Here is a 22,746-nt window from a genome sequence, read left to right on the forward strand (position 1 = left end):
GTGTGTTTTTTACTACATATTTGTACAGCGCCTTCAAAGTGGCTCTATGCGAGTCCGAGGGTCAGCTCACTCCCTTCTGAGTTCAAATTTTCTTTATTAATAAAAACGAGTAATAAAGTCCCCCCACGTGCCACATAACATACAATGCTGGCCACAGAAAGGATTGCTTACACAAGGAAGTTGTGTCAGTTTAGCTCAAGGTGTTATTTTAGGTAGATTTACACAAAGATGTACAAAAGGCTCGATGGCCAGATACTGCAGTGCACTTTGATCTTCATGAAAATAAGGCTGGTTTCATTTGAAGTGAGGGGCGTTTATGCTGTCCTCTGCACCTGTTTAGCTGTGGCCTGGTTTGCTCATGTTATGCTAATATAAAAACTTATTTCAAGTAGGGATGGGATTCATTAAATTAAGATGGATACAATTCTGTGTGTGCATATAATTGTATGGATACAAGATGCCTTATGGTATAAAACTTTACTATGCTTCCATTATGGAAATAAACCTTATAGCTACAAGCCCCTTTACACCAGGAAAACAGGTGTTCACATTACAGTGATACATAGTGTTACATATAGATAAAGCAATACAGCTTTTTGTATATTTACCTAGATTAGTTTGAGAAAATGTAATTTAAACCAGGATAGCTTTTTGATGAAGACAATGTCTAAGTCAAGCCATTTCCTGTCAGGCACATTGTCTGTAAAATGATGTTGTAGAGCATTACTTTGTCAAAGACTCAGCAGCAGACTGCAGTTGAGCAGGAGAGAGTTCACGATTCAGTTTTCACCACTGTTCAGTGAGATCCTAAAGACAAATCTGGACTTTGCATTGGTGTTCTTCTATGGCCATAGGTAAGGTTCAATGAAGCCAGTGCAACTGTCTACAGATGCAGAGAATCTACCAACTCCCATACACATCTGAACAGCTCAATGCAGACAGGAATTTTAGCTGATTTCAAAGTTGTCAAGAAAGTGTTTTCCCCACCTAAAAGGTCCAGTTGTGGAAAATCTCTCTCTTGTTTTTGAGTGATCAATTGTTTTTATCATCTCCTTTTTCAAACCCCTCAAAATCTAATTAGCATAGCATTTTCTTATTTAGTGGAACATATTGTCCTGGGATAAAAGGTTGTGTTGTAACACTGAACGTCTAGATAGCAAACACTAAAATGCCAAACCCCAAGTACCAAATGCAGACACACAGGGCCAAGTTTACATCTAAGTATTGTCAAAGCTGCTATTTTAACCGTATTTTTTTTTACATGAAAATATTCCGAGGAAATTTTCTTGAGTAGTGTAACAAAGCAGTTTAGATTTTCTGTTTGAAATGGCTTCTACATGGAGATCAGACCATCAAGAAAATGGTTTTTAAAATGTGATTTGCATGCAGTGAAACAAGCCATTCTGGACAGTCAGAATGGAAAGTGTTTTCTCAACACCAATTGGAGCAACCATCTCCTCTAAGCCCCCACCCTTTAGGACACTATTAATACATACACTTAACAGCTTTTTGTGTTGCAGTCTAAATTAGTGCATCAGCAGAATGCTAGAAAAACACAATTTTCCAAAAGCATAAAAGACAAGCAAATAGTAGACAAAATACTCCATATCTCAAAACATTCTCTCTCAAGGGTATTTTGTGCTGCTCATTGACTTCTGTTTTTATCACCATGGCGGGTGACCAGTGCACTTTTTTCCTGATTAACATGAAACTATTACATTTTCATTTTCCATTGCTAAGGCAACTAAAGCAGAATGCTATTGTAAAAGTAACCCTGAACATCTGCACCATCCACATTCTCGGTCCCTAGGCCAAAGGAGTTCAAGTGGGCTTCAGAAGCGGCCCACTTAGTGACGGATGGAGATGGAAAATTATGGTGGCTCATTGAGCAAATACACTGTTGGACAGTTCCTGCAGCAGCAATGGTGTGCAGGAATACTTCAAAAGGCAACAATTAACCCATACTCATAGCCCTAGCCACACATGTACACAGTCTTCACAATGAACTATTAAGCAAAGCCCAAACCCCCATCAAGACTAAACTCCCAACCGGTGCCAAGCACATCAAAAAGAACCTCTCTTCTGTTATGTTACCAAGGTAGACATAAATAAAAGTATTTTCCATAACTCTGAAGTGGAAATGTTGTGTATAGGGTCCAAGAGCAGCAAACATCTTCACAATTTAGCTTGGGGGGAGTAGGGGGAGGTCAGTTATACTACTTACAAAGAAAGCCTGGCAACTCAAACTGTCAACTTGCTTAAAGCAATTTATTGCTCTGCCTTACGACGTGTAAAAATATCACTCTCTGCACTTTAAATTCTTGGGATAAACAGCAAAGCTTGTCTTAGTATGTAGGTAAGAGCTTTCAATGATAAGTTTGAAATTTGATTTCATCCTTCTCTCTTACTCGATCTGGAAATACGGTCAATCCGATGGATCCACATACAATAGATTTCAAGTAAAACAGAACGCTTCCCTTTGCTGTACACAGCGTTTCCCCGGAAGAGGATTCAATGGGAGATATCCTTAAATTTTATCTTTTTGAAACAGATGTACCTCTAGTGATCTGAGCACAGGACTCACAAGTTCTAATCTCGGCTTTGACATAGATCCTCTTATGCCCTTGGGCAAGTCAGAACATTTCTCATACTGTTTCCCCAGCTTTAACACTGAATTCATACTCATTTATTTACCAACTACACAGGCGTGTTGCGAGGATTAACTTTTGTAATGTGCTTGGAAAGCACAAATGCTATACAAGTACTACAGGAAGCTGCTATTATCATTGTGTCCTACAGACCTTATTTTTGTCAAAATACAGCCATGCTAACTTAGTTAACAGGCACAATATTGGCAGTCTGCTGAGCTGTACAGGGAAGCTGTGAGCAGACAGATACAGTTGGGCTTGCTCGTAAATTGGTGGGAATTACGCATGGAATTACACTGCAATGTTTAGCATTTCAGAATTTCCAAGTACCTTTCACATCTGGAAGTCAGCACATTCTTAGATGCGTACACATTCACAAAAGTCTCAAAATAATTAAGCATTTCGGATGCACAAAGAAGGCAGAGTGGAACTGAAAAGCAACATGCTCAGTAGGAACAAGTACCACAAGGATTTTAAAATTAGATGATTGCTTATATTTTGCAAAATGTTAGTTTTTCATCTTTCCAGCTACGATCTTAACTTAATGTTCTTGTCGCATTGGGATGCAACCCCGTAGACAGCAGAGCTACTCATTCACATAAAATCACGTATATTAAACTGTTTGCAAGATTGGAACCAGAGTCCATTTCTATACCTTCGGGCCAATTTTAATACGCTTATTTATTAAACTTGTGCCCAGCTGTGTTTTTTTTGGTGGCGTGCATATTATTTAAGAGCATGGAAAGCCATTTGCCAAAAACTACAACTGTACAAATTGTTTTTAGTGGCTCCTGTGAAGGAAAGGATCAGTCTTTAAATCAATGAGACTTGAGCATGTGCTTAACTTGAAGCATACACTCATGTGTTTTTCCAATTTGGGGCCAAAACAAGGGTTTGAAAAAGGAAGGAAAAAAACCCCAGTAAACAAAAACCTACCCTACAGTAAGGGCAAGAATCCTCCTAAATACATCAGTTTGCACCAAAGTTCTGTTTAAAACTAAGTACAGATGCCAGCTCCCACAGTTATGAAGAAAGCTACCCAGATATGAGCCTGCTGATATGCCATTTTTTTGGGAGTACAGGCGTATTGCTCCAGTGCTACCAGTGCCTGTAGCTCAAGCAAGCTGTAGCAGCAGAGTGAAATTAAGAACACCACTGCATGGAGGACCCCGAAACACTGAACATGTCAAAAAACAACCAGCGGCACAGTGCTACTACTGCATGGCAAACCTATGAGCAGCAGCAGTCACAGTGGAGATATCCTAAGGGCAAGGGGACCCAAAAAAGCAGAAGCTAGGTGATGGGGAACCAGGAAGAGGAATCTATGCCACTCTACCCATCCCCTAGCAAATACAGGAGGCTCTGAAGGACTAACAGAGAAACATTTGAGAGATGTTCCCTGGCCTGCACAAAGCAAATTTGTGGCAAAAGTACACTTCATAACTGACACCCTTATTGGCAGTCGCAGCAAAAGCCCTAAGGATTAAAGAACAATCTATTCCTCTCAACATCTATGAGGGATACCAGTAGGACAGTGTAAGTTTTGACTGCTTCTGTATTGTATTAAACTTGTTTTGTGAAGGGGACCTTTGGTCTTCGGTGTTATTCAACCTGCAATTTTCATAAGCACTAAAACTCACTCCCCAAAACACTAATGCACACAATGGAAGGTTTCTAGATCTCAGCTTTGCCCAAGTTAGAGAGGAAAACTATCCAGAGCTGCCAACTGTGTACTGTTTCTATTCTATATACACCTACAACACTTTCCTACCATTCTGCTCTGCTACTTCAAGCAGGTTTCTTAGACATTTCAGTACAATGCCTGTTCATAAAAATACATTAAAAGCAGAGTGACAGCAGAACGCACTTGTGATACGAGCAACATGATTTTTGACCTCTCAAGGTTGATAATAATACTATGGTACGGGTAGGCTTGTAGATCTTATTCCTGGCCAGTTCTAAAAAGCTGTTATAACAGCTTGAACACAGGCTTGCAACTGAAGACACTATTTAGAAAGGAAAAAAAAAAAAAAAAAAGTGTATAGTGGTGAGAAACCATGTTGAAAATGTTTCCACCTCGTGCTAGTTATGGCTTTATTCACTGCACTGCCTCACTTGTGCTATGATAGTTCTGTTCTACTTGCAAATCTGCTTCACCCAAGAAAAGTGCCTTTAAAAATCTGTTACTCTGCCTGTGGTGTAACAGTTGCATACTGTCCCAATATTTTAGGTAACCCATAACTTTCCCAGCTACTGCCAAATTAGCATATGAAAAGACATCTTTTATATCATTTTCTTCAAACCAGTGCAAGTAGTAAAAACTCACTACAATGCATTTTATGAAATCATGACTTTAAATAAACTACTTGAATATATGATGGCATCAACAACCAGAGAATATTTTCAGAATCCTCTACAAGCCACAAAGTATGCCTTTAGATCCATTTTTAGATCCACACTGCACTAATCCAAGCATGAGGGCCACAAACTCCAAACCTGGGATACTGGTGAAGAGAAAGTAGAAGACAGATCCTCTCCCACCCAGCCAAGATTTTGATAAAAAGCAGAAGTAAACCATGACCTGAATACTCTTGATTCCTTGTGGGTACAGGAGAAAAAGTTAAAAAACTTATCAGAATCCAGTAGGACCACCACAATGAATAGCCCATCCTCTTCCCAGTTTCATGCCTTTCTAACTTGGTTGTTTTAGATTGCTATCAGGTTAAAATCTGATACACTAACTATAAAGGCGTCACTCCAGAAACAATACATTTTAGACTAGCAAAGTTAGTGTTCTCCATGTGCTCCTGTTTATGAAAAGTAGTATTAATCAGGCACTTGTCAATATCTGTATTAATCTTACTGTCATCTTATATACAATTGCCTTATACTAAACAGTAACAAGACTTTGCGAGTCTGGAAAGGAAGCAACTGGTACTTCAATTTTTTTTTTGTTTGGAAAATAAACTACAGAGCATGTGCTGTATAATGAGTAATACTTTTCATAAGAGGACTCCAAATTGTCATCACTTGGTACACACATTTTTGCACATGCAGCTTTTGCTCTTAAAGTTGCATTAGCACATAGCTCTCCAATTTGAATGTCCAAACATAATACTTGCTCATAAATGCTTGCTCATACAAGTACTGTAGCTGCAATTTCACAAGTGGGTTAGACAGCCTTCAAAAATTCTTCATACTGCACCATAACCTGCAGTATTATTTGCTACCTTTTTAGACAGCAATCTATACTCTTCCCACTAATAATGTATATAAATCCCACGCAAGGTAAAGGCAGTTACAAGTGCATGCGTCTAGACAGTATTGAGTTCACAGCACCTACACCTGAGACCAGATATTCAGGAAGGCTCAGCACCTCAGCCCTCAGTTTAAGCTTTGCTCAATATCTGGCCATTAAATTTATATAAAAGAAGCAAGCATAACTGTTTCAAAAGTTATGTTGCTGAGTGACAGAACAAAAGGGTAGCTCTTGGGAGCTTTTAGGGACCCCTTCCCCAAGTGTACTAACAGAACTTTATTCTAAAGTTTAAAGATTAGACCTGCAAAGCATTTACTTTGGGGGACTTTTTGGACTATGCACAGATGTAGTAGAATCCTGGGCCAAATGATTAAGACCTTTGTTCATAAAGGTAGTATTTTCATATGCTGTTGAAGTGGTTTGAAGTCACCAATATTTTTTCCCTAATAAAAAGATACTTCTGTCCAATAGCTATTCTCCATAACTGACTTTATAATACAATATTATCATGTCACTATGGAGTTATTCATCTACCTTTTAAAGTCATCAACAGTAAAAGATAAATTTGATTTATACTGCAGCAAAGGAAACTTTCCAGGATTTTAAGATGCTTTGCTGGGATTTCAAGGTCAGGGACCTATCAATAAACTGAAAAACAGATTTGAAATATCAGCATGTCATTCTTACAGAGAATATCTGTCTATACAATGAAAAATGTCCAGAGTATTTTAACATCCAATTAGCACTTAAAATATACAGAACATTTGACAGGCTTCACTGAGCTTTACAATGGCACATACTGTAAGTGGAACATTATGCAGAAAGATACTGAACCTAGCAAACACATTGTTTTGCTGCACTCTTAGCTGGTAAGACCATCACTTTAAGGATGGTTAGTAATTTCAAGATTTTTTTACTAAACTAAACACCATCAAATGGCATGCTGTTGATTTCATTAGGTATTAGTAATGAAATGTAATTAGGTGCTCTTTGTATAATAGTAATGCCACCTAAAAATACTGCATTGAAAATACTGATTAACAAGAACAGAGATACTACCACATCCTGCCAATAAAAGGAGGGATCCACAGATGAGTCCATCCAATATTTTTCAGTTCAAAATTAAAACTGGACACAAGCCCCATTTAAAACAGTAAACATCTAACTTAAAACCTCAAAAATCAAGGACACTTCAGAAAGGAGAAAACTAATTCTTAGAAGGCAAAAGCTTTCTATTCTGCCTTTATTTCACCCCTTCTGGTCTAGGACTAGACTCCCTGTTCAAAGATGCCTCAGCACACAGCATGCTCTGAACTACTACAGAAGCTGCAACCCTAGACACAACAGGGTGAGGTAAGGACAGAGTAAAATTCCCTTTACATTGAAGGGACACTAACAGAAGAGCATCATCCAAAATCCATGAAAGCACAAAATCGGATTTTTAACATATTTGTAAGAAAAGGAGACAGCTTTCTTGCATTGTACCTGGTGCTGCACTACTAAGCAACGTGCGTCTTGAATGGTAGTAGGGGCATACAGGGACAGACAAGGAAAAGAAGCACTGTGCTAGGCAAGCGAGGTTACGTGAATTACTGACAAAACTGTTTCAAAAGTCAAGATGCATTTAATGACAATGAAATGGCAATGGGTGTTCACATAGCCCAGTCTCACACAGTGCCAGCTTGCAGCTCTGTTCATGCTTGCATTTTAATAAAAAGGGAGATTTAAGCAGCAGCTTTTCTAAAAACAATTCTATGTCAACATGCTCTGGTCACCTGAACCAGCATAACAAACGTGACATATCCCATGCCACTGTTCAAAACCAGGTGATTCTCCAACATACAGGTTTCCCCAGGATGTGAGACCCAATCAAGGTATATCATCCGCTCATCTGCCCCTCAGCAACAGACACCATCACAAAATAAAAGCCTCGGGCCTTTGCTTACCTGGCGGCAACTGAAAGTTCTGAATATTAGTTGGATTCTGAGGTGGCTGAGGCAGACGAGGTGCTAAAACTGTAGGAGTCAAAGTTGCTCTGATACCACTTGTCGTTGCTGCTGGAGTCCTTGGCAGATTTTGTGCCACTGTATTGGCAGTGCCCTTAGCCATCCCCGTAGGAGTACCAGGAGCTGCGGGAGGTATCCCACCAGGATTGGGGGCCACATTAGAGAGCCCAGCTTGCATAGTTTGCCCAATGATCATGTTACCCCCTGTAGTACTGGGCTGGCCACTAGCAGCCAGTGTCTGCTGTTGGGAAACTGCCTGCACTATAGTTTTAGGAGACTCCGATTTGATGACCTGCGTGGTGGGGGCTGCCGGCACGCTGGAACCAGGTTGGCTGTTCACAAGCGATGTCTGGAGGGCAACTCCAGATCCCACAGTGGCTGCAGCAACAGCAGGAAAATTCCCCACACTGATGGTTGAATTGATCACAGTATTACTCCCGTTCTGGGTGGCTGCAGCAGCTGCAGCAACCGTGGGTCCTGCTGTATGAATCGGTGGCCTCACCAGTGCTACAGTAGCGCCCCCGCTTCCAATGCTTGGTGGTGGCTGTGAGGAGATCACCGTGGGTGAGGAAGAGGCAGAGGAGACAGCAGTGCTGAGGAAAGAAGTCTGGATGACAGTGCTGGAAGCTGATGGCAAAACAGCGTTAACAGTATTTGCTTTCCCCACCGATCCAGGTCCATTGTTAACTAGAGGGGCAACAGCAGGTGCAGAAACAGGATTAGCAGTTGCAGGAGTCCCAGAGAAAGCAGCACTTCCGGAGTGGTGAGAGTTCATCACCACATTACTCCCGTTCAAAGTTTGCACGGTTGTGGTCCCAATTTTGCCATTCCTGGTGGACAAGGAGGTTGCCATGGTGCTGATAACCACCGATTTGCCCTGACTGAGGGTCCCTGGAGCAGCAGTAACTTCAGATCCTCCTCCTCCTCCTCCTCCTCCTCCTCCTCCTCCTCCTGCAGCTGCTGCTGTAGCTGCTGCAGTGGTGGTGCTGGTGCTGGTCGTTGTGGCTCCATCCAGAGCTGAACTCTGAGACCTGGTGTTATGGTTAATAACACCCCCTTGCACTCCTCCAGCGCCTGCAACAACGAGAAGGAGGTTAGAAGAGAATGTGCAGGAGACAACAGAAGCATGGGAAGCATTCTCCCCACAAGCGGCCTTCCCCCCCCTGCCCCCCGCCATGCTGCCTGCAATAAGAAACAGGGGTGAAAATATGCAGAAGAAGAGCTACAAGGCAGTTAATCCCAAGGCCCCCTAGTCTCCCATTAGCAGCGTTATTAATTATAACGCCCACCTGCACCGAGAAGGGAACTCAGACGCCTGATAGGACACAATACAGACCATGACTGGGGAGATGTTTCTTTTCCTTCAACCTATTTCTCTTTCATTCTAGGGACTGACATTATGTCTAATAACTTCAGCTCCTGCAACTATAAAGGAAAAAAAAAACTGATGGCAAGACAGAGAGCCTGGGAAATCCATTAATAAGGTGTATTCCCCATGCCTTGTACACCTGACGTGGGCTACCCTCCTCATCCTATCAGCTGCCAGAGTGGCAGCTAGTTGCTGGAGCATCTAGTTCAACTACTGCAAGAAAAAGAGATGGGGATGAGAGAACTGAGAGCGTGATGAGGGGGAAAGCTCTTAGGGGAAAGAGCGGACAGGATCTGCTCTTTATGGTTACGGGAACCCGAGAACCAAATCCATAAAAATCAAGTAAAATCATAAAGAAGAGAAGATAGATGCTGGCACTGAGAAGGAACATTATGATGCAGCTTCTTGCCCCCAGAGCTCTTCATGCCCCTTGGCAAGGCCTGGTATTATGACAAACACCAGCTTAGATACTTCAGGTCCTGCATTAAAGAGAGAGAGAAATGGGAATGGGGCAGTCACTGACAGATACACTAAGAGGCGCATCATATGGGGGACCCTCCCCCACAATCCCTGCTGCTATGATTTAATATCAACAACCTCTTAGCAGAAGGAAAAAAAACCCAAAAAAACAAAAAAAGGGGGGGTGAGGAGGAGACAAGCAGCACAAGACAACATTTTCGCTCCCTCAAAAAAAAAAAAAAAAAAATCTTACACGCCGCCATCCCCCACCAACAGAGACCTCGGGTCGTGATGAATACTGACTCCCCCCCACCCGAGTCCCAAAGCCGGTGGGAAGGCAAGGAAGGTGGGGTGCACCCTCCCCCCCATTGCCACCACCACCACCACCTCCACGCCGGGACCTGACGTTGCAAGAACACCCTCTTGAGGGGAAAGGAGGAATGAGAGGTGTCGAATGCCCCCCTCCAGGCTTCTGCGAGAAGAGGCGGGGGACAGGGGGGACACCCAGACAGATGTAGATTGTGTGTGGGGGGGGGGGAACGACACCCTCTTCCTTGAACCCCCCCACCCGGCTTCCTCCCATACAGGAAATAGGTGTCATGATTAATAACCCCCCCTTGCACTCCAGCAGCAGGGGGGAGAGGGGGGAGAAGAGCTGGAGTGCGAGGGGGGCAGGCAGGAGGCTCCCCCGCTGCCACCCCCGGGGGGGCCTGCAAAGTGGGGGGGGTCCCCCTGCCAGACCCCTCAGGGGGAGTGGGGAAGCCCTACCCCTCCCTACCTGCTTTGGGGACCTCGGGGGCGCTGAGCCCCATCTTGCCTCCGCCCTCGCTGTGGACATGGGCGCCGCCGCCGCCGCCGCCTCCTGCTCCCGCTCCCGCCGGGCTGGGGCTCGGGCTGCTGCCGCCGCTGCCGCTGCCGCTCACAACATGGTTCCCCAGCAGCCCCCCGGCGGCCCGCAGCGGCTCCTGCGCCTTGTGGGGCGGGTGATGGTGGGCGGAGGCCGCCAGCTGCGACACCAGGTCGCTCACCACCTTCTCGTCCACCTCCGTGTTCAGGAAAACCTCATCCAGCAGATCCGAGCCCGCCGCCATCTTTTTTTTGGAGGGTTCCTGTGCGCTGGGCGCCCTCCCCCCTCCCCTCACACTCCTCCCCTGACCCGCCCCGCCCCTCCCCTCCCCTCCCCCCGCGCGCGGCGCCCCGCCCCGCCCCCCGCGCACCGCGCAGGCGCGCCCGCCGGGATTCCGCCGCGCGCTCATTGGCCCGCCCGCGCCTATAAAAGGCCGCGCAAATGGCTGCGGGGGTTTAGTCGGGAGCCGGGCGGCGGCGGCCCGGCGGGAGCTGAGGGGGGTGGGCGCGGTGGCGAGTGTGGGGGAAAGAGGGACGGGGGGGGGGGGCGGTCTTTGTCTGGCCGAGCCCAAAATGGCTGCGAGGCTGAAGGGCGCCGCACCTGTGAGGGAGGGGTGAAGGAAAGCCCGGCGCTGGGAGGAGGGCAGCTCCAGAGTGACTCCAGATCTGTGACAAGGCCGCCTCTGCCTCCTAACAAAAGGGCCCGGGAGGAGGGATGCTGGGGTTGTCTCTGCTCTCCCTCTAGTTAAGTCAAGAGCCCAATCCAGCCTTTTCATGCACACATTTTGGGGGGTTTCCATGAGTGGCCTACAGGCTGATGCTTTCTTTCGGGAGGAGCAGACTCTGGGGTCTGAGTGGGTCCTCAGCTGGATGCGGTGCTGGGAGTAGCTATAAGGAAACAGGAGGCAAGTCAAAAGCAGCTGCTTTTTTTTTGCCTGTTAAGCTGGATTGAAGCCTCTGAATCTGTGCATGGAAAAAGAAGTGGCCCACAGGGGAATATTTAAAGAAAGCAGCAGCCTTTCAAGAGGAGCAGGCTCTGCTGATCCCTTGCCCAAATGGGTGCTTCTTGGCTGCAGAGGCAAAGAGATGAGTTGCAACAGTTTCCCCCCTCCCCAATAATACCTTTTAGCTTATTTAAAGCAGCCAGACCAAGCCTGGCCTACTGGTCGTTGCACAAAAGGTGGTGTGGATGCTGCTTGTGTTGGCCTCTGCAACATTGCTTAGCTTGGACTCTGGTTTGCTGAAGTTCAGCGCTCGGTTGGTTTAGGAGTTGGTGGGAGAAGAAATGGGGGGGGGTGGGAAAAAGTCTCCCTTCCCTTTAAAAAAAATCTACTGGCCAGTGTACCACAGGGTCAAGCCATCTATTGAAACTGGTGGAAAAGAGGGGAAGGGGGTGGAAGTCAGCAGGTTTAGGGAAACCTCTCTAAGGTCAGTACATTACTACTAATATTGGTCTTAGGACTCTAATCATCATTCATCACTGACACTGCCAGTGGCATCTATGGGCAGGCCCCAAAAAGCACTGGTTACCTCTAATGCTGCCAGTGGCATCTGCAGGTGGTTGCCAGCCACTGGTTGGCACTTGTCACCCCCACAAGAAGGGGCCACCTGCAGGTGGTGTCTGTGTTCCCCCCCAAGCCTCCAGGGAGACACAGCATTCATGTGACTCATAACCCATGTAGTCCTAATATTTTAGTATGCATCCTAATATTGCTGCTCATCTAGTTCCAAACTCTCTCTCTCTCTTCCCCTGTTAATAAAGCTGGAGACAGTTTATTCTTTTCTCCCATGAAGACTTTTGCAATATGAATGAGAATTGCAGCAATCAGCCCTTCTTGAAATTCTTATCGCCTCAAAATAAGTCATTAAAACTTGAAGCAGTTGCCTCCCTCCTCCCAACATTTAAAACCTTATTAAATCCCCGTGTCTAAATTCCCCTTGTGTAACCAACATGTTCAGCCATTATAACTATCCTTTATCCTTGTTTTCATTCATTACTGTTACAAGCTTTCCTCAGTTATCCTGATCAGCACCTGGTAGAAAGTAGCAAGGAAAAGGACCTGTTTCTAATTACAGGGTTCTCAACTTGCAGTTTTCATCCATACTGGTTGAACTACACTAGTGCAGCTGCTGTATCCTACACATACATCCCATGAAGCTTGTTGCACAGCTCCTGAAATGCAGGACCACCACTTCTACATTTGTCACCTCTCTCCCATGCTGCTGCCTTTATCCTCAGTCAAGTTCTGTCAACTTTAGTGACTCCAAGAGAAGGCTATCTGTCCATGCATAACTAAACAATAGCAGAATAGCAATTCACAGGCTGCACCAGATGCCCAAATGACTCCTCAAGGACAAATTCTTCCAGATGAAAGCCAGAACAGTCCTGATTAGCCCTAGGATGACAAAGATGACCAAAAGTCACTTTCAGCTCCTTTAACCTCTTGGGCTGCATTTGGTTACATATGCACCAAGGATTAGAATGATGGAGGGGCACAGCAAGAGAGAACAGCTCATGTGAAGGAAGAACTAAGCACAGCAATAGGGACAGAGGGAGGACAAGAGCATCACAGCTGGAAAAAAAAAGAAAGAGCAGAAGAGATTAAGAAGTTCAAAAAGTAGGAGATGGTCATGTGGGGGGAGAACTAGTAGAACTCTTGGACAGAGAGAACCTTCGTTGTGAGCCAGACCATACAATAATTTGGAAATGAATCACTGCAATCTTGATGTTCATAGTATTGATACTTCTTACCATATCATATGGAACATCTACTATACTAGGTAGCTGCCATACAGCATTTCAACGAAAACTAATGAAACTGTCCCACGTGTACATTAATAAAAAGAGTCATACAGATAAAACGCCCTCCCATCTCTCTCCTAGTCAGTAGTCTCACCCCCTATGCCTTTGATATTAACATTAGTAGGGGGAGGCTGTACAGAGGGTGAAGCATGCTTTTGTAGAGATGGGCCCCATCTGGTCCAAGGCTCCCTCACAGCCTTGTCCCAATTTTACTCTCGCTCAACCCTCTAGCTTGGGGCCCACCATTCAGGGCCACAAGCTCCCAACTCAGCTCTGGTCACACCCCACGACCTCAGGTTCCCGCCTCTGCAGTCTACTATGTAGGCACTAGGGGCCTGGTGTCCTGTTCTTCCCCTGCCACCTCCTGCCTTATAGTCCAGACAAGCTTGGCCTCCTGTGGCCACCAAACATACTTTAACCATCCAGCTGTACAGTCCAGGCAAGGTTGGCCTCATTCAGCCACAGAACACGCTTTAGTCCTTGTCCTCTGTCAACTCGGTGCAAGTTCAGGATCTCTCAGCCCCCACTAAAACCCAGCCCTCAGGGGCAGGGAGGGGAGGAGGGAGAGGAATGAAAACCACCAGTCCTAGTTCAAAAGAATGCCCCACATGGATTCACCACACCTCTTGGTGGCAGGCTCCAAGTAGAAAAGAAAGCAAAACAGAAAGTCCCAGGGGTACTTAGCTTGCTTTCTATGCAGGCGCCCAGCCTCTCTTCACTCGGGGCTGCTCCCCACCCTCTTGAGTCCCCTCTCCAGAGTCACACCTCTCAGAGAAGGCTCCATCCCAGGCAGCTTCCACAACCAGCCTGAGGCTTGGGCTTATATAGGGCTCCCGGGGTCACATGGCCCCTCTACTTCCCCTCCCAGGATCATTGGCAGGGATCCTAGTTTTCCCTGTTTTAAGTCTCTGATTAAAATGCACTTGCAAATTCTCCGATTAAAAACCCTAAACTCCACGTTTTTCCATGATTAATAGGAAATACTGCTATATATAGGTATCAGTTGAACACAATGATTTATTGATATATTTACAGTTTTTAAGCAATTTGGAAGCCTTCCAGTACCTCAGTCACTACAATAAAATAAATTCTAAATGCCTGTAAAGTTTGGCATTTGATTTTAGGTTTTTTATTGTGGAAAAATCAGAGCTCCCCCTGCCCCTTTTGCTTATCAGGACATGGGTCCAGTAGTGACTGTCCCTCCCCTCCACCCACTGCTTTGTGGTGCTAAAACAGCCCCGATCTGCTGGTGACTTGCCTATGCCATTGCCCCTCACACCCAACCCCCAGCCCTCTTTGTGCTCGTCCCTCCCCCCCCACAGCCCCCTAGCCCTGCTGGTGACCCTCCCTTCCCACCCACAGCCCCCTGGCCCTGTTGGAGGGGGCCCCAGCTGCCAGAGCTACAGGGCCATGGACCCGGGTCTGCAACTCTCTACCCCCCCCATCAGTGCCCTCTGCCCACTCAGCAGCAACAAGGGGCACAACTCCACACCACCAACCCTGCTACTGCCAGGCAGACGGGGCACGTCGCCATGGCAGCATAGGGCTCGTGGCAGCAGCATCAAGCTTCCCTGCCATGCCAGGTCCTGCCTGCTGGGCCCCAGGGTCATGGCAGCAGGGTAGGGAGCCTGTACCCAGTGGGCAGCCTGCACTGCCCTGTGCACAAGTCTGGGGGGCTTGTGCCCCCCATACCCCCTTAGGAGTGCTTTCCCCACACCTGCTGCCCCCTAGACAAGCTGCCTGTGGCTGCATCCCACTCCCCACCAGGGCCCTGCAGCCACCCACTCCAGGCCCTGAGCCCCACACACCACCTCTGCTGGGCAGAAGCCCCAGCCCTTTCCAACTCACCCCCTCTCTATGGCACCCTCAATTCCACTCCCTGCCAGACTTACCTCCAGGAGCTGCTCTCCAGGCTGCCATAGCATGTGTACATGCACATGGGGCCTGCTGCCTGACCACCCTCCTCCTGCTCCCCCCAGCCCCTTGCAGACTGGAACTCTGCTAGCCTGCAAGGGGAAACCCACCATTTCCTTCATTTTTCTGCTTTAAAGGATAAAAATCCAGGTTTTTCTTCCTTAAAATAAGAAAATCTGGGTTTTACCACATTTTTCCCCCATGGTGAACTCAGATCATCAGGCTTCCACTGCCTGTGAGTTTGCCTCTGGGGCACCACTGGGGCACAGGTAGAAAAGACACCAAGGTGAAGTGAAAGGAAGCAAGAGGGAAGCAGGGAATCACATCCATGCAACCAGAAAGCCAGGGGAAAGGAAGCTCTACTAGGGAAAGGATGTACTGGCCAACACAAAACAGCAAGAGAGGAAAAAGGTGGGGTGAGGGGGCAAAGGAGGGGGGGAAAAGGTGAAGTAGCCCCGGATCCTCTTCCCATTCTAGTAATGTGGTAGGGGCCCCATTACAGTTGGATAATTAGGAAAAACTCTCTCATGAGGAGGAAAGTAAAGCATTGGAATAGGTTACCCAGAGAGTTGTTCAATCTCCATCTTTGGAGGTTTTTAAGACCCAGCTAGACAAGGTCTTGGCCAAGGTGATCTAGTTGCAGACAGTCCTGCTTTGAACAGGTAGTTAAACTAGATGGCCTCCTGAGGTCCCCTCCAGCCCTAATTTTTTATGATTCTATGTTTGTTTAATCCATGTTCCATCAATCATTATGGTTTGATTTTATGAATAGGTTTTGGTCCCCAGTCAGTTGGGATAACTGACTCTTGGCCACTGTACCTTTTTTGAAGAATGCTACTGCTGAACTATGGAGATCTGATGCAAAGGAATCCAGTCTCAAGAAAAAGGCAAGTCTAGTATTCATAAGAACATACCCTTCATTAAAATCAGCCAGTTCCTCCAGCCTGGTCCCATTGTTTTTTAATATTTTAAGTAACTGAAACAATTTTCTTCTCCACGGGTTAGCTGCACAGCAAGCAGGTTTCATTTAGAAGTTTCTCCTCTTCCCCCAACCACCCCTTCCCCGCCATTGCTTCTGCCAAGTTAAAAAGTTGGTTTTAACTGGTGACACCTTCAGTGCATGCATACGGTTAAAAAAGTTGGCAGAACTTCACTCTAAGTAGGTGAGCTGAAAAAACAGTACCAGATATCAGCATAGCAAGTGAGAACTTGCTGCATCAGACACCCTGGACACTACAGCTAAATACGTGCAAATCTCCTCTGGTTCTGATGACAGTTGGCCTTAGTAAGTAATTAGTCACCTACCCATAAAGATCAAACCCATTCCAATGCAGATTATGCAACTTGGAGAGGGGTTTATTATTCTAATAACTGATTTTCTACTTAAAACCTTGTTCTGTATTGTGATATAATCAAAGACTAATAATACTGACATTAAATGATTTCATGTCATTCAGACTTTGCACTCACATAGCAGTTTCCAGCAGATGATCTTAGGTGTCCGCAGAGAGTACTTCATCATGAAACACTCAAGTGACTTTGTGCCTCAGGGTTTCCAATGGCAGAACAGAAAAATATTTAAATTGAAAAGCAGGGTCTCCTGACTCAGCCTGTGTTATACCTACTAAACTATACAGCCTTTTTCCAAATGTTTTATGTTGCACTGATGGACAGGCATTGGTTTGTGGAACTTTCCACCAGCTGCATTATAGCTAAGGGGCTGGGTGCCAATGACAGCTGGCCAGGAATTTATCTGCAAAAAGTTTCTTTAAAAAAAAAAAAAAGGCTAATTTGATACATTTTGATCCATATTTTGTTGAAGAGGTTTCTTGGGTCCAGGACGAGATGTCTGGAAATGGATCAAACCCAAAACCACCCATAGCTCAGCTGCCAGGGAAGATCTGTAGAGATTTGATCCACCTCAGTTCAGGGCTGTACAAACTAAGCTACTGGCTAAGGTGAAGCAGGTTGGGAGGGGATCCTGGGTAGGCTCAGTGAAATATTTTGAAAGGCCTGGTTTTTGTTTCATTGCAAAATGAAAAACCACTTCACATTTTCAATACATGGAATCTTTGCTTTCTATCCAGCTCCAATACCAATCAATAGGATACCTGAAAGTCTAGCCCATATTCACTGGTAAGTATTTGTTTAAAAGTAGAGCCCATCATAAACCAAGTAACAAAGATCTCTTAACCTTGCTTAAATGCAAGTACTTCACAATTTACAACAAGAGCTGTGTCATTAAGGAGCTGAAGCCAGTAGAAAACAGTTCACCATTTTCAGGCAGGACAGAGAGAGGAGTTAGACTTCCAACCTAATTTTAATAGTACTGTCAAGGGATAAAGGTCTCCTGTTTTCAAACTAGATGTCTGCTTTGCTTCAGCATGTTTCTGTGTTATGAAAGATTCTGCATTTTACCATGAGGCCATGATTGTATTCTGTCCCATTGATTTCTGTGCCCCAGTTTCCGATACTATTCAGCTGCAGTGGAGGTTTGGATCTAAATCTGCAGTTTTCCCACTTTTTTATCTCAATATTTTGTTCATACAGTTTAAAGTAGGCCAGGGGATCTGTGACAATTTGAAGAGGTACACAGTAGCAACCAAAAGGGACAAAATAATGTAGCCCAAGGGCCAAAGATGGTCTAAATTTGGGAACCTACATGTTGTGTTACTGCACGAGTCAAATGTACACAAGCCTGTGCCTGCAGGTCAGGTCCTTGCAGTGGCAAGAACATTACAGGTAGTGGAAATACAATGCCAATATCAGTTAGGAAATCCTACTTTAAATGTAAAGACAAATGCAGTCTTGCTATAGATATGCCCATGGAGATAAGAGAAGCAACTGTTAATTACAGAAATGTGGTTGGAGGGAGACTTGTGGGCATAAGTACACTGCTTCATTGGACAGAAAACTCAATGTGCCATTAAAGTTCACTTGAAAAGTCATTTTATGTAGTTCCAGTCAGGCACTTTTAATACCGGTGGATCTTTAGGTAGTCTCTTTTCCCCATTGCATATGAATAAATCTAGTCTCCCCAGTAGTAAGAAAGTCATTATTAGATCTGAGCATGATCCAGGAAGGTGTCCATATTTGCCAAATAAGGCCTAAGACACAAAATATATTTGAAGAGTGTACCTCATCTATTCTACTCCTGTTGACCCACTTCTTAAATATGTTAATTTAGAAATAACATTTATGATACATACTGAACCTACTTTGCTAGCTACAGACTCACTAAGCCTTTAATTGCAACAGAATATATTGGGTAGAAGAGATCATAGCATGATGCAATGATGTAACATTTCTGAAGAGCTTATGCATCAGAGTCAACAGAACTACCAGTGGAGAAATTAAAAGAACAAACCTCATTTCATAAAAGCTATTAGTTGTAACTTCATATAGACATTAGGGCTGGTAGGGACCCAGGAAGATCAGAGTCCAGCCCCCCACCTAAAGGGCAGGAAGTCAGCTGGGGTCATAGGCAAGATAAGCATCCAATATACTCTTGAAGGTGTTCAATGTAGGTGCTTGAACCACATCCAATGGCAGGCTGTTCCAGACCTTGGGGGCTCAGACAGTAAAGAAATTCTTCCTTATGTCCAGCCTGAAATGGTCTTGCAGTAGTTTATAACCATTTGACCTAGTCATCCCTTGGGACGCTTTGGTGAACAAGCTTTCCCCCCAGATACTGATGGTCACCCCTGATAAACTTATAGGTGGCCATCAGATCACCCCTGAGCCTGCGCTTTTCCAGGCTAAAGAGCCTCATAGATCTCAGCCTGTCATCATAAGGTTTGTTTTCCTGACCTCTGATCATGCTTGTGGCTCATCTCTGGATTCTCTCAAGCCTCTCCACATCCTTTTTGAATTGTGGAGCCCAAAACTGGACGCAGTACTCCAGCTGCGGGCTCACCAAGGCCGAGTACAAGGGGAGAACGATGTTCCGGGGTTTGCTTGAGAAGCATCTATGGATGCAAGCCAACGTTTTGGTCACTTTACTAGCCGCAGCATCGCATCGCAGGCTCATGTTCATCTTGTAGTCAATGACGACCCCCAAGTCTCTTTCTTCCATATCACTAGCCAGTGTAGCACTGCCAAGCTTATAAGGATGCTGCAGGTTTTTCCTCCCAAGGTGGAGAACCTGGCATTTTTCAGTGTTGAACGCCATCAGGTTCTCGTCCGCCCATTTGCTGAGCCTGTCCAGGTCAGCCTGGATCGCCCGCCTGTCTTCTGGTGTGGATGCTTTGCCCCAAAGTTTGGTGTCATCAGCAAATTTGGCCAGTCTGCTCCTGACTCCAATGTCCGCATCATTAATGAAGATGTTGAACAATATGGGTCCAAGGACAGAGCCTTGGGAGACCCCACTGGTCACAGGACACCATGAGTGACTGCCATCAATTACCACCCTCTGGGTCTGACCACGGAGCCAATTTCCCAGCCAGCAGATCACGGTGGACCCAAGGCCACAACTGGTCAGTTTCGCCAAGAGGGGATCATGGGATACCAGAGCGAAGGCTTTTTTGAAGTCCAGATATATGACATCAATCTCTTCTCCCTTGTCCAGGTGATAGGTCACATGGTCATAGAAGGAAGTGAGATTGGTCAAGCAAGACCTACCTGCAACAAACCTGTGCTGGCTATCCCTTAGGATGTTGGCATTGGCCAGTCCATTAAGAATGGCCTCTTTAATAAACTTTTCTAAGATCTTCCCCGGGATAGAAGTCAGGCTGATGGGCCTATAGTTAGCTGGATCCACTCTCCCCCCTTTCTCAAAGATAGGCACCGCATTGGCCTTCTTCCAGTCTTTGGGCACTTCACCAGAGCGCCAAGAGTTTTCGAAGCTCCATGCCAGGGGCTGGGCTATGATGCCTGCCAGCTCCTTGAGTACCCTGGGATGTAGACTGTCAGGGCTGGCTGACTTGAAGGTATCCAGCCTCTCAAGGTGTTCCTTCACGAGGTCAACATTGATGGAGGGCAAGGGATCTCCCTCACCCAGACCTCCCTGTCCCATGGCAGGTATGGGCATCCCATGGGACTGATGAAAGACCAATGCAAAGTACCCATTTAATAGGTTGGCTTTTTCCCTGGGCATCAGTAAGTTATGCATGATTAACAACATAAGTTGATTCTTAGAAAACTTGTTTCATGGGAAATAGAAGTTCCTCAGTAAATATAGGAGACCTGCTAGTTATTGACTGGAAGATAGTTGCCATGGTTTACCTATGCCTATCTATCAAAGCAATTCCTTCTGATAAGAACTTTCAAAAGCTAAAAAGGTAGCCAAGAACCCAGATCTCATTTGTGCTTTTTGAAAACTTTTTCTTCAGTTCTCATGGGGCGCAGACAATTGTTTTAGTTTGTTACTGTTTTTCTTCAAAATGCAAGTATCATGGTAGGTAATTAGTTTAGACAAGAGTTCTTTATGTTGTTAATCCCAAAAACCTTCAGGCTTTGTAATATATACAAGTAACAATGTCTAGAATAGTGCTTTCCTTTCTAACTCTTTATCTAACTCCTTACTCTGCTCTGTTATTGCTTGCCAAGATAGGAAGCACAAACATCTGCAAGAAGACTCTGGGCACATTACAGAGAAGCAAGAGGGCCAGTCCAGGAAGATACAAGGAGTATAACTACATACCCCAATGACCATTTTAAGAGAGAGAGAAATTTTGAGTTTTGAATTCATACTGCTAGAAGATGTCAAGAATGATAGCTTTGGAACAGGGAAGGGGGTGAGGCGTCAATGATTTGTGGCTTATTTTGAGTTGTAAGTCATCTCTCCAATAAGTATTCTCTGGAAGATCATAGGAAAGGAGTTCAGGAAACCCTCACAGGTTATCTGGTCAAGTACTGTGACCAAACCATGTCAGCTAAGTGTCTGTCCAACCTGTTCTTGAAGCATGCCAAGGATGAAGATTCCACAACTTTTCTAGGTAGGTTTTGCCAATGCTTGACCACCCATATAAAAATCAGAAAATTCTTCCTAAACTTCATCTGCCACAGCTTGAGGCCAAAATTCAAGTTTCTGTCACTTGAATCAGCTTTACCAGGTAGGAACTTTGCAAACTTCCAGTTATCCTGGCAAAGGCCTTCAAGACAAGAATTTGTTCATACACAGATCTCATTTTATCACGTTAATGAATGGACTCACCCATTTTACAGTTTTTAGTGCATCAGGCCTCCAGAAACATCTTTTAAAAGCGGAAGGTCCTAATACTATCTGCCTCAGTCTCTCCTCAAAGATTCCAGTGCAGAATCTGTTCGTTCTAGTATTACGCTCTATACATTTTTCCTTAGGAGTCCCAGATACAATATACTGATCCAATGCTCCCAGCCCTGGCATGTTCTGTCACTCCACGGACTCCTTTTCAGTCTACTTGTCAGACTGCCTCCCAGCTCTTCACAACATAAACTTCTAGCCTCTCTACAGGGATTATTTTTCCTCCAACCCAAGAGCATACAATCACAATCACACTCTCCAAGCTGAACAGGTCATTGGACACGCTTTTCCACTGCTCCCTTAGCCAACAACCGTCTCTTGTTCCTTCAGCTTGTCTTCCAATGCTTAGTCTTCTGCAGCCATTCAGCTTCTGGCAAAGAAACCACCTGACAAACCTGTCTACTACCTCTAGCCCTGCCTTTCCAAGTCCGGAAGGTAATTTCTCCCTACTGCCCTCAGCCCACTTCCACTGGCTCCTGCAGCTGCTTCTTTCTTTATTACCCCAGATGTCACCAGCACTCCTAATCAGGCCCAGGTGGGAAGCACCTGGTCCGTGACCAGGAGAGCTGAACCCAATTTACTTAAAAGGGGAAAGCCATCATATGATAGAGCCAAAAATATCTATCCATCTCCCTGTTTTCTGGTAAGGATAGTAATTAATCATGATGGTTTTCTTACTGGAAGCTTGACTTTTTCAAGAAAGTGATTGTGACAGCAAAAAAAACCCATGACCTCCAGCTAGAATGTGATCCCATGTTTTATTAAACACAGGTCAGTCTACAACTTAACTTAGTTTAGTTAAATTAGCTAATTTGCTATCCTGACCTACAGCTAAGCTGGTATGGGGTGGGGTGGGGGAGGGAGTTTGAAATCAGCAACCTTTTAAAAGTTTTTTGAAAGAGAGAGTGTAAAGGGAAGCAGCTGTTCCTACCCACCTGTCCTACACTGCGCCAGCTAGGTGGATGAGTTAACATCTCTCATAGGTCTTATCTCTGCATTTACCCCCCACTTGCCAATAGTAAGCACTGCTGCTCTACCACCTACATCAACAAAAACAAAAAGCACTGTTTCTCCCCATGTGAATTTTTATACCGAAAATGTCAGAATCCCCATGAATACCACAAAGACAATAACAGTGGCGTTCCTCACCACATGGAAAGCACTCAGACATTGCAGTAGCAGATAGTAGTATGAAAAGAGAACCTAAGACTGACTGTAC

General features: G+C 45.2%; 1 protein-coding gene across 1 annotated transcript in view; it reads right to left on the reverse strand.

Moving 5' to 3' along the window:
• TAF4 (TATA-box binding protein associated factor 4) overlaps positions 1-10,847 on the reverse strand; it is a 51,606-nt gene extending 40,759 nt beyond the window's left edge. The window contains exons 1-2 of the mRNA XM_090065170.1: positions 10,520-10,847; positions 7,854-8,987 (exon numbers count right to left, since the gene is read on the reverse strand). Of these exons, the coding sequence (XP_089921296.1) occupies positions 7,854-8,987; positions 10,520-10,832 (1,447 nt within the window). The 5' untranslated portion in view covers positions 10,833-10,847. The remainder of the gene's footprint in view (positions 1-7,853; positions 8,988-10,519) is intronic.
• Positions 10,848-22,746: the final 11,899 nt, after the last annotated feature.

Source organism: Crocodylus siamensis, chromosome 10, assembly GCF_052110815.1.
Source record: "Crocodylus siamensis isolate JL-2025a chromosome 10, ASM5211081v1, whole genome shotgun sequence".
Classification (NCBI taxonomy): Eukaryota; Metazoa; Chordata; order Crocodylia; family Crocodylidae; genus Crocodylus; species Crocodylus siamensis.